Consider the following 12177-nt stretch of genomic DNA (forward strand, 5'->3'; position numbering starts at 1 on the left):
AAACTTCCTAAGGTTCATATTCTGATTCCACCACCTGCTTTGTAACCACATAACCTCTTTCTATTCATTGATAAAATAATAATGAAACTAATATTATTTTATGGAAAATGAACCAGAATACATATACAACTTTTTCTTAGCTCTGTGATTAAAATTTAGTAAACATGTAAACAATGTTAGCTATTATTCAATTCTTCATTTGAAACTCTGTATATTTTCTTTTTTTCAATATGCTTGCCAATATCTTTTGTTTTTTGTATCCATCTGTATTTTTTATTCTTCAAATTTAAAGCCACTTAAACTGCATTTTGGAAAGAAAGTGGAACAAGAAAAAGATTATCTCAATAAAAAGATTAAGAAGAAAAGATTAAAAGAAAAAAGATTATCATATAAAAGAAGTTTATCTGGTGTTTGTGATAAAAATAAATTTTTAAGAAACAGTCATCATTTCATATAAAAGTGTATTACTGCTTAAATATCTTTATAATGATTTTCCATGTGTATTAATGAAAATGAAGCCAACAAAATTATAACTACTACACTGTTCTCATCATAGGTTCACTCTGGTAGCAGATATATAATCTCATGGAGTCTCTGTTGGATGGGAACCACACTGCTGTCACAGGCTTCATTTTATTGGGCTTAACAGATGATCCCATCCTTCGAGTCATCCTCTTCGTGATAATCCTATGCATCTACCTGGTGACCATATCTGGCAACCTCAGCACAATCATTCTAATCAGAATCTCCTCTCAGCTCCATCACCCTATGTATTTTTTTCTGAGCCATTTGGCTTTTACCGACATGGGCTATTCATCTTCTGTCACTCCCAACATGCTTGTAAACTTTTTGGTGGAGAGAAATACAATCTCTTACCTTGGATGTGCCACCCAGATTGGCTCAGGTGCTTTCTTTGGGACAGCTGAATGCTTCCTTCTGGCTGCCATGGCATATGACCGCTTTGTGGCAATCTGCAACCCTCTGCTTTATTCAACCAAAATGTCCACACAAGTCTGTGTCCAATTACTCCTAGTGGCTTATATAAGTAGTTTTCTCAACGCTTCCTCTTTTACATTTTCCTTCCTTTCTTTATCCTTCTGTGGACCAAATAGAGTCAATCATTTTTTCTGTGATTTTGCTCCTTTAATTGAGCTTTCTTGTTCTGATGCCAGTGTCCCTGCGGCTATTCCCTCATGTTCTTCTGGCTCCATTGTTGTGGTCACTGTGATTGTCATAGCCGTCTCCTACATCTACATCCTCATCACCATCCTGAAGATGCGCTCCAGGGAGGGGCGCCACAAGGCCTTCTCCACCTGCACTTCCCACCTCACTGTGGTCACTCTGTTCTATGGGACCATTACCTTTATTTATGTGATGCCCAAGTCCAGCTACTCAACTGACCAGAACAAGGTGGTGTCTGTGTTCTACTTGGTGGTGATCCCCATGTTGAACCCAATAATCTATAGTCTGAGAAATGAGGAGATTAAGGGGGCACTGAAGAGAGGGCTTGGTAGAAAACTATTTTCTTACTGATACTTTTTATTTAGTAGGATTTTCTACAATAATGTCCCATTAATATTAATAAAACAGTGAAAGGAAAATTCAGTCTGTAGTCAAAATATATCTGGTTATGCATAATTAATAGTGTGGAGGTTTTTAGTAAATATAGGGGATAGATTTTCAAATCAAACAGTGTATCAGTGGCCTATAGTGAGTTATCTTTAATAAAATTAAATTTATAATTAGGAACACATTGTTTATCAGGAAAAGTACTTAATCTGCTTATAATTATTATTATTTTTTTTTTTTTTGCAATTTTTGGCTGGGGCCAGGTTTGAACCCACCACCTCTGGTATATGGGACCGGCACCCTACTCCTAGAGCCACAGGTGCCTCCTTAAAATTCTTTAATTTTTTTATATTTCTCTAAAATTATTTTTCTACTATGAGTAAAGGTTTTTATACCTCTAAACTTAGACTGTACCCATTTTCAAAATCAGCTTATCTTTGGGTAAGCCTGATGACTAAATTATGGGTGAGTACATTCTGAAAGAAAATGATAAAGTGGAACCAAATAGTAAAATTGCTGGAGATTTTCTGGGAATGACCTTTGTAAGAAAGATAAAATTCTGGTCTGTATTCCTGATCTCTCGTTCTGGCATAGTTATAGGAGTCTCTAGAGCAGTGGTTCTCAACCTTCCTAATGCCATAACCCTTTACTTCCTTTCTTTATCCTTCTGTGGACCAAATAGAGTCAATCATTTGACTCTATGTATGGTGACCCCCAACCATAAAATTATTTTTGTTTCCATTTTATAAATGTAATTTTGCTACTGTTATGAATTGTAATGTAAATATCTGATATGCAGGATGTGTTTAGGTGACCCCTGTGAAAGAGTTGTTCGACCCCCAAAGAAGTCATGACCCACAGGTTGAGAACCACTGCCCTAGAGGATAACAGGATGAGTTGTCTCTAACTGTCCTGTGGATTTCTCTGCCAAGTCAAAATAATTGATTTAGTTTGCTGGAATGAGAATTCCCAAACTCCTCAGAGATTGAGTTTGAAACATGCAAGCAATAATTTCCAGCGGTATGATCCAGTTGCAGGAGTGCAATTGAAACTGTGGAGGAAAAACATTTGCAGTGACTTGTTCATTGTCACACTTACATACTTACACTTACACTTACACACTTACACTCAGGAAGCTCTAGGGGACTTGACTGTCTCTCTTCTAAAATTTTGCCTGTCTCCTGTAGGTATTTAGTCAACCTCCACATGATGAGAAATAACACATTTATTTCTCTTTCCTTATTGTTTCAATAGTAATTCTTTGCTTTTGCTGACAGAACTGTAGGAAATGAATCATTTAATTCATTTTTTGTTCTTTCATATGTCCAAAAGTTATATTGAGTGACTCATATTCTAAGAACTGTCCTAGGCTATGGGGGATATAAGTGACAAACAGGCAGAGATGTCTGGCTTCATGGCACTTATCTTCCAGCATAGATTTCAAACACTAAAACTAACAAGTGATACAGACTATTAGAAGTGGATGAGGCTATGGAGAAAGAAAAAATAGAGCAGTGCATGAAATGTTGATATGCCAGGAGCAGACAGTGGTCACTGTCAGTCTTTCTGGGAATATAACACCTGAGTAACAGTCACAGGATGGAAGACAGTTTATTCTAAATGTGGTGATACCTGAGAACAATTGTGTGAGTTTAATCTTCCATTCACAAGCATATAATTTATATTTCTGTTCCAATAATGGTAGGGTTGGTAATTTTAATCAATTCATGGTCAGAACAGTGAAAATAAATGATAAAGTGTTAGATATGTCTATACTATCATTTTAGAGTCTACAGAATAGGGAGGAATAGCTTCACCAGAAAGTGCGAGAAACTAATCCTCAAAAGTCCCTTTGTTAAGGAGAATTTGACAAGTCAGAAGAAAGTGTTCCCAATATGTGCTGTGCATTTAATGTTCTTTTTGGGTTGAAAAGGGCACAAATGAAAGCCTGGGACTTGATTAGACGGTACATGTGAATCTCTCTACGTGTAGAATAGAAATGTCTTTACACAATAACTAAGAAAAAGACATGAAGGCTATGTTAACCAGTTGGATGAAAATATTTCAAATAGTATATAGAAACAGTACAGTGTACACCATGATAGTATTAATGTATACTGCTATGATTTAATAAAAAAAAAGAAGTCTGATTAATAACTCTTATATATTTCCACAGGATAAAGGGGAACTTTATGTAACTAAGCCTGGCAGAGATTAGGAGCCCTAGAAAGATACAGATCTCAAGCCTTGAACTTGGATATGATGGTTAAGGACAGGTAGTATCACAGGGCTAAGCCTCAATTATTGCTACCAATAATTATTCAAATGTAAGAAAATGCATACAGCAAAAAATAATGACTGTCATAAAGGAATAAGATACCAAACATGTGTGAAAGTTGAAATAGCCAAAAATAAAAAAAGAACTGTTAAGATTTAAGATATAGGAATTAGTAGACAGATATTAATATTAGTTTATTATTAATAATAATAATTTTAAAACATATAAACTTCAGTAAACACTTTGGTTTATAAAGGGTGAATATGGCAGCCACATATCAATCACTGAATCATTAGATTTCCAAAATTCAACAGATCCATATTGTTATTTTCTTCAATAGGGCCTAGACCTACTCCATGTTAAGTTGTCTCTGTGTCTCTTGGCTCTACCTTCTGGACATTTTGTTTCCATGCTATGGATCATCCTTCCTTTTCTAGAAAAATATTGCCAATGTTATTGCTGAGTATGCATGACCATTGTTGGCTAGGGGTTGTAGGTATTTCACTTTGCACTGTCTTTATCTCTTTCAGTTCAAGCTGATATATTCAAAAATTTTGTGAGACTTGCAAATAAAAATTTTGTAGAGAAATGCAAATAAAACCTCAATGAGCTACTAATTTGCACTCACATGGATGGTTAGAATTAAAAAGTAAGATAATAAAAAGTGTTGGTGAGAAGGTGTCTTTTTCATGTAGCTGCTTAGTGGTATGCACTTCCCTTTTAGTATTGCTATTATTTTATCAGAGATGTTGGTAGCATGTGTGGCTTTTGTCATTAAATTTGAAAAATCTTTCGATTTCCATTTCATTTCCTCATTGACCAAAGTATTGTTTAGCAGAAGGTTGTTTGATTTCCAAGTGTTCTTGTAGTTTTATGAGCTCCTCTTGGAAGGGATTACTAGTTTTATTCCACTATAATGTGAGAAGATACCTGGTATGATTTTAAGTTCTGTTTAATTTTCTGAGATGTGTTTTGTGGTCTGATACATAATCTATCTTAGAAAATGTTCCCTGTGCTGAAGATAAGAATGTATACTCTGTATTTTTTGGGTATAATATTCTGTAAATATCTGTTAGATTCATTTGTTGTAAAGTCTTGTTCAAAGTCAATGTTTCTCCATCGACTTTGTGCCTTGATGATATGCTTATTTCTGACAGTGGAGTGATAAAGTTCACAGCAGCTATTATGATGTTGCCTTTTATTTCTTCCCTTAAGTCTAGTAGTACTAGTTTTGTACATTTGGGAGTTCCTGATTTAGGTGCATGTACACTTGGAGTCAATCATATTGACATTATATATATATACATATATATATTTGCCTGTAATACATTATATTTTTATTGTTGGGGATTCATTGAGGGTACAAGAACCAGGTTATACTGATTGCATTTGTTAGGTAAAGTCCCTGTTACAATTGTGTCTTGTCCCCAAGAGGTGCGTCACACACTAACACCCTGTCTCATCTCTCCTTTCCTCTCTCTGCATCTCCTCCCTCCTTCTCTTTCTCTCTCTGATCTCCCCTTCCCCTACCCTCCATGTTGTACTAGGTCATTAATTGTCCTCATATCAAAATTCAGTACATAGGATTCATGCTTCTCCATTCTTGTGATGCTTTAGTAAGAATAATGTGTTCCACATCCATGCAGGTTAATACAAAGGATGTAAAGTCTCCATATTTTTAAATGGCTGAATAGTATTCCACAGTATACATATACCACAGTTTGTTAATCCATTCCTGGGTTGGTGGGCATTTAGTCTGTTTCCACATTTTGGCAATTGTAAATTGAGTTGTGATAAACAGTTTAGTTCAAGTGTCCGCATGTTAAAAGGATTTTTTCCTTCTGGGTAGATGCCCTGTTGTTGTTCTCAGAGCTAACTGGTGGGTGACGCAGAGGAAAGCACTGCAGATGAAATGAATAGCATAAATGGGAGATTGAGGCTCGCTTCAGCACTCAGTATCTACTTATCTTTATCGATTCTCTTATATACTCTAAAATATCTGATAACATTTTAAAATATCAAACAGTTAAGAAAGCGAAGTAAGATCATGGAAACTGCCATAAAAATTCCAATTTAGTATAATTACTGCTGAGCACATATACAATTGATACAAATTGAGAAGATTTTGCTTGGGGCTAAACCACAAGAGCACCAGGCTGTGGGTTCTGTTTGCCCATTTCTTAAACTAAAACTTAAACTATTGTGTTAAAGAGGAGAAAGGAACAAAGTACAACTGTCCAGTGCCTTGATAGGTGTTTAGCTCCCAGCTACAACCTGGTGTGGCCCTCTAGCATATTCCTTTCTGAGAATATTTCTGCTTTTCCGCAGGCCTGGGCATGTCCTCAGAGTAATGGAATTCCATCTTAGGGCCACATTCCTTGGGGAATGCATGAGGCTAAACTACCATGTCTGAGCGTGGGGGGCTGTACCCTTTCATGTCCAATAATGGGATTGCAGGATTAAATGGGAGGTCTAGCTTGAATTCTTTGAGACTTCTCCATACTTCCTTCCAAAAAGGTTGTATTAAACAAAAGCAAAAACAAAAACAAGGTTGTATTAGTTTTCAGTCCCATTAGCAGTGTAAAAGTGTTCCTTTCTCTCTACCTCCACACCAGCATCTGCGGTTTTGAGACTTAGTGATGTGGGCCATTCTTGTTGGTTTTAGATGGTATCTCAGGGTGGTTTTGATTTGAATTTCTCTAATAATTAGGGATGATGAGCATTTTTTCATATGTTTGCTAGCCATTCATCTGTCTTCTTTAGAGAAAGTTCTATTCATGTCCCTTGCCCATTGATATATGGGACTGTTGGCTTTTTTCATGTGGATTAATTTGAGTTCTCTGTAGATCCTAGTTATCAAACTTTTGTCTGATTCAAAATGTGCAAATATCCTTTCCCAGTGTGTAGGTTGTCTATTTGCTATGGTTGTTGTCTTCTTATCTGTACAGAAGTTTTTCAGTTTAATTAAGTCCCACTTGTTTATTTATGTTGTAGTTGTAATTGCCATGGAAGTCTTCTAAATAAAGTCTTTCCCCAGGCCATTATCTTCCAGTGTTTCTCCTATGCTTTCTTTGAGGATTTATATCATTTCATGCCTCAAATTTAAGTCTTTTATCTATCTTGAATCTATTTTTGTGAGTGGAGAAAAATGTAGGTCCAGTTTCAGTCTTTTACATGTGGATATCCAGTTCTCCTAAGGTGCGAAAAGTAAAAAGCAGTTCAAGAGAGTCTGTCCTGGCCACCCTATGTAGGCCTCAGCCAAGCCGCAGGCGTTTCTGTTGTCTGTGTGTTTCTCCCATGACATACTCGGGGCCTAGATTGTAATCTATGATGTTATGTCTCATTCTTTATTTTATGACCCTCACTCTCTGTCTTATGAACCTCATGTGCACTCCCACCCTGAAAAATGGATAAAAGAGAGGCATAGGATTGAGTCGGGGGCTCGGTTTTGGGAAACATGCTGGTGTTCCGAGTACCCCTGGCTGAATAAACCCACTTCCTCTAATCAACTGGTGCCTGGAATCTTCTGTCTGCATTGGTTTCCTGCTACATTTCTTGGTTCCCTGACTGGGAAGCAAGGGTTGGTGGAAAAACCGCACAGCCAGATTCTTTGGGTGAGGTTCTGCCCGCTCTGCGGATCACCCCTGTGGGGAACTCCAGTTGGTTTGGCGATGCGGTCCTCAGAGAACTCCTGGGACAAATTCTCCCAGAGGAACCATTTCATTGAGGCTGACTTAGTGAGGTCCTTGCGGTGGGTCACTGTGGAGGCTGAGCACCAGAGAGGAACTGGCAACAGGTGGCGCCAGGACATCCAGAGTAAGGTAGGATCCTTTTAAGGCCCACTACATTTTTAGTGGAAGAGGGAGTCTGATCAACCCCTGGGCATTAATTGCCCGCAACTGGAAAGTGTGTGTAAGAGTGTAGTGAGAATGTGTGAAGGTAGGAATTGTTTGAGGCCCACTACATTTTAGTGGAAGAGGGAGTCTGATCAACCCCTGGCATTAATTTGCCCACCAGCGGAAGTTGTGTGTGAGGGTGTGGTGTGAACATGCATCTCGGGAGGGAGACCTTGAGCAAAAATGGGGAACAAGCAAGAGAAACCCACCCCATTAGGTACTATGTTGAAAACTTTAAGAAGGGTTTTGTAGGTGACTATGGGGTAACTATGTCACTAAGAAAGCTAAAGAACCTTTGTGAGCAGGAATGGCCCTCCTTTGGGATTGGATGGCCATCAGAGGGAAGTTTAGAGAGATCCCTAGTGTCTGAGGTATGGCACAGAGTTATTGGAAAGGGGGGTCACTATGAGCAGATTCCTGGCTACAACTAGTAGTGAACCCACCACCTTGGTTGAGAGGGCAGGTTGTGACAGTGCTATTAGCACAGAGACAGGAAAGGAGAGTGCTTTCCACCTGACCTAGAGCAGTGGTGCTGAAGATACTGGCAGATCTGGTACAGGAGGACCCCCTAGATGAAGTTTTACCACCCCCATACAGAGAAACTGGGGGTGCTACCACACTTGAGGAACCAATTTCTCTTTAAAAGCAGACTGAGTCACAGCCAGCCCAGCCAGGTACCCTTTGAGGAAAGAAAGGAAAAGTCCCAGAAGGTCTGCCTCCCTTAGCAACTCGACTAAGGCCTAAACCGGGGGTCCAGATGCCCCTCAGGGAAACTAGACACACAGGAGTGGATGAGGACGGGTACATGGTCGAACAGAGAGTAATGGTATATCAGCCGTTTATGACCAAGGAATTACTAAATTGGAAGCATCATACTCCTTCCTACACAGAGAAACCTCAGGCTCTGGTTGATTTGATGCAGACCATTTCCCAGACTCACAACCCTACTTGGGCAGATTGTCACCAGCTGTTCATGATTCTCTTTAACACAGATGAGAGACACCGTGTAATTCAGGCCACCTCTACCTGGTTAGGGGAGAATGCCCTGGATGGGTTCCAAAACTCTCAGGAGTATGTCCGGATTCAGTTCCCTGGAGTGGACCCCCAAGTGGGACACAAATGTGGCAGAGGACAGGGCACACCTAGTCTGATACCGAGAGGCATTGCTACAGGGACTGAGGAAGGGGACACAGAAATCTACCAATTTGGCTTGAGTAAATGAGGTCCTCCAAGGAAAGACTGAGAGCTCAGGCCAGTTCTACGAAAGGTTATGTAAAGCATTTCGGATATACACTCCCTTTGACCCTGAGAACTCTGAGAATCAGAGGATGGTTACTATGGCTCTAATTAGCCAAAGCGCTGAGGATATACAGTGAAAACTGCAGAAGCAGGAGGGGTTTGCAGGTATGAACACCTCGCAACTCCTCGAAATAGCACAAAAGGTTTTTGTGAATCAGGAAGCAGTAAGCCCTAAGGAAGAGGACAGGCGCATGAAGCGAAGGGCCAATCTCAAAGCTGCAACTCTGAAAGGCAAGGGGGGAGGAACCCCTTCCTTTCAAAGAGGATAGGGTCAAGAAGTGCAAGGGAGTAGGGGACCTAGGGTTAAAGGCCCCCCCTTGCGAAGGGATCAGTGTGCAATTTGCCAAAAAACAGGGCATTGGAAGAATGCGTGTCCCCAGAGGCAATGTATGGAGAAACTTGGGAGAAAGGCCACAGAACCAGAAGAGCAGGGAGCCCTCTATAACTTGGTGGGAGAAGCCCTGCTAGACTGAAGGGGACCAGACACAGCCACCCCCGGGGATTCTATGGTCCGAGTAAAGATTGAGGGCAAGGACATTGACTTTCTAATTGATACTGGAGCTGAATACTTGGTGGTCAACCAGCCAGTAGCCCCTCTTTCAGACCACAAGATTGACATCGTAGGAGCAACCAGAGCTACTACCGATCAAGCCTTTTGTCTCCCTCAGAAGCGTTCCATAGGAGGCAACAAGGTAACTCATCAGTTTCTCTACATGCCTGATTGTCCCTTGCCTCTCCTGGGTAGGGACCTCCTAGGAAAATCTTAAAAAGCCACAATCTCTTTCTCTGATCAAGGAACTATGCAGCTACAGTTGCCCAAACCAGGTCTGGTATTAGCCCTAACTATGCCCCGGGAGGAGAAGTGGAGGTTGTATATGACGCAACCAGGGGAAGGATTGAGGACTGCACTGGCCCAGTGGCGGCCACAGGTCTGGGTGGAAGACAATCGCCCCAGGGCTTGCAGTAAACCAGCCACTGGTAATAATAGAGGTAAAGCCAGGAGCAAGGCCAGTGAGACAAGGACAGTATAGAGTGTCCAGGGAAGCCCTGGAAGGAATCCAGGTGCACCTCCAGAGACTTGAGGAGTTTGGCATAATCATACGATGCCAATCTCCCTGGAACATTCCCTTGCTCCCTGTGCAGAAGCCAAGCACAAAGGACTATAGGCCGGTCCAGGATTTGAGGATTGTTAATCAGGCAACTGTGATACTACATCCCTCAGTGCCAAATCCATACACTCTACTGAGTTTACTACCAGCGGAAGTTAAATGGTTTACTTGCCTTGACTTAAAGGATACCTTTTTCAGTATAAGACTGGATCCAGAGAGCCAGAAGCTGTTTGCCTTCCAGTGGGAGAGGCTGGACACAGGAGCTGCAGTCCAGTACATGTGGACCAGACTACCAAAGGGGTTCAAAAACTCCCCCACGATTTTGGGGAAAGTGCTGGCTTGTGATCTCCAGAAGTTCCCAGCCAAGGAACTAGGGTGCATGTTGCTTCAGTATGTTGATGATCTCCTCCTGGGACACCCTACCCTGGAGGGCAGTGCCCAAGGCACAGACTGCCTATTGTGACATCTAGAGGTATGTGGCTACAAAGTGTCTAAACGAAAGGCCCAGATTTGCCAGAAGCAGGTACGCTATCTAGGATTTATTATCCAGCAGGGGGAAAGGAATCTAGGCATGGAGAGGCGGCAGGTCATTAGCCACCTCCCCACCCCCACAAGCCAGAGGCAAGTTCAGGAATTCCTAGGTGCAGTCGGTTTCTGTCGTCTCTGGATCTCCAACTTTGCCGTCATGGCTAAGCCCTTGTATGAGGCAACTAAAGGAGAGGAAAGAAAGCCTTTAGAGTGGGGAAGAGAGCAAGAACAGGCCTTCTCTCAGTTAAAAATGAGGCTAATGACTGCATCAGCACTGGGACTTCCAGATCTGACCAAGCCCTTCACTCTGTATGTCTCAGAAAGAGATAAGACAGCTGTGGGTGAGTTAACCCAGCTGGTTGGGTCCTGGCCAAGGCCTGTAGCCTATCTCTCTAAACAACTGGATGGAGTGGCAAAAGGATGGCCACCCTGCTTATGGGCTCTAGCCGCTACTGCTCTCCTTGTGCAAGAAGCTGATAAGCTAACTCTAGGGCGGGATCTCAAGGTAAAAGTACCCCACTCTGTGGTCACTTTGATGAACACAAAGGGACATTTCTGGCTTTCTAATGCAAGACTAACTAAGTACCAAAGCTTGATGTGTGACAATCCACGCATAACAGTGGAAGTATGCAACACCCTGAACCCAGCCACGCTCCTTCCAGCCAGTGGAAGAGAGACTGAGCATGACTGTGTAGAAATTATAGGCAATGTGTACTCTAGCAGACCTGACTTGCATGACCAGCCTTGGACAGATGCAGACTGGGACTTGTATGTTGATGGAAGCAGTTATGTGACAGCACAAGGTGAGTGGCAGGCCAGGTATGCAGTGGTCACCTTAACAGAGACTATAGAAGCTAAGCCCCTACCCCAAGGGACTTCAGCTCAGAAGGCTGAGTTAATTGACTTGACCTAAGCACTAGAGCTAAGCCAAGGAAAGAGTGTAAATATTTACACTGACTCTAAGTATACCTTTCTGACTCTCCAAGTGCATGGGGCATTATACAAGGAGAAGGGACCTTTAAACTCTGGAGGAAAGGACATTAAATATCAGCAAGAGATACTTCAGTTGCTAGAGGCAGTATGGAAACCCCAGAAAGTGGCAGTGATGCATTGTCGTGGACATCAAAAGGATGCTTCCACCACCACTAAGGGGAACACCAGAGCTGATACTGAGGCCAAGAGGGCTGCCTCCCAGCTGTACCAGGCATAACAAGTGGCTCCCCTCATCCCATGGGTTCCAGAACTCACCCCTATCTACTCTTGGGAAGAGAAGGAATGGTTGGCAGCAGAGGGGAGCCAGGAAGTGGAGGGAGGATGGATAAAGATGCCTGATGGACGAGTAGCAGTTCCCCAGCTTCTAGGAGCAACAGTGGTAATGGCGATGCACGAGAGCACCCATCTGGGACAGGAGTCCCTGGTGAAGCTGCTGGGTCAATACTTCTACATCTCTCACCTGGCAGCCCTGGCCAAAGGCGACAGTCAGTGATGTGTCACCCGC

The 12177-nt window shown here is 41.8% G+C and overlaps 1 protein-coding gene across 1 annotated transcript; it reads left to right on the forward strand.

The window, feature by feature from the left end:
- Nucleotides 1-585: 585 nt before the first annotated feature.
- On the forward strand, nucleotides 586-1533 carry LOC100966288 (olfactory receptor 502-like). Its single transcript, XM_003781063.1, has one exon. It carries the CDS (start codon nucleotides 586-588, stop codon nucleotides 1531-1533), a length of 948 nt encoding a protein of 315 aa, XP_003781111.1.
- The last annotated feature ends 10644 nt before the right edge of the window (nucleotides 1534-12177 follow it).

The sequence above is a fragment of the Otolemur garnettii genome, unplaced genomic scaffold, assembly GCF_000181295.1.
Source record: "Otolemur garnettii isolate 467f Iridium unplaced genomic scaffold, OtoGar3 scaffold00001, whole genome shotgun sequence".
In the NCBI taxonomy this organism is placed as follows: domain Eukaryota; kingdom Metazoa; phylum Chordata; class Mammalia; order Primates; family Galagidae; genus Otolemur; species Otolemur garnettii.

Excerpts from the sequence above, each read along its gene's own strand:
- LOC100966288 (XM_003781063.1), top strand. The coding sequence starts at position 586 with ATGGAGTCTCTGTTGGATGGGAACCACACTGCTGTCACAGGCTTCATT.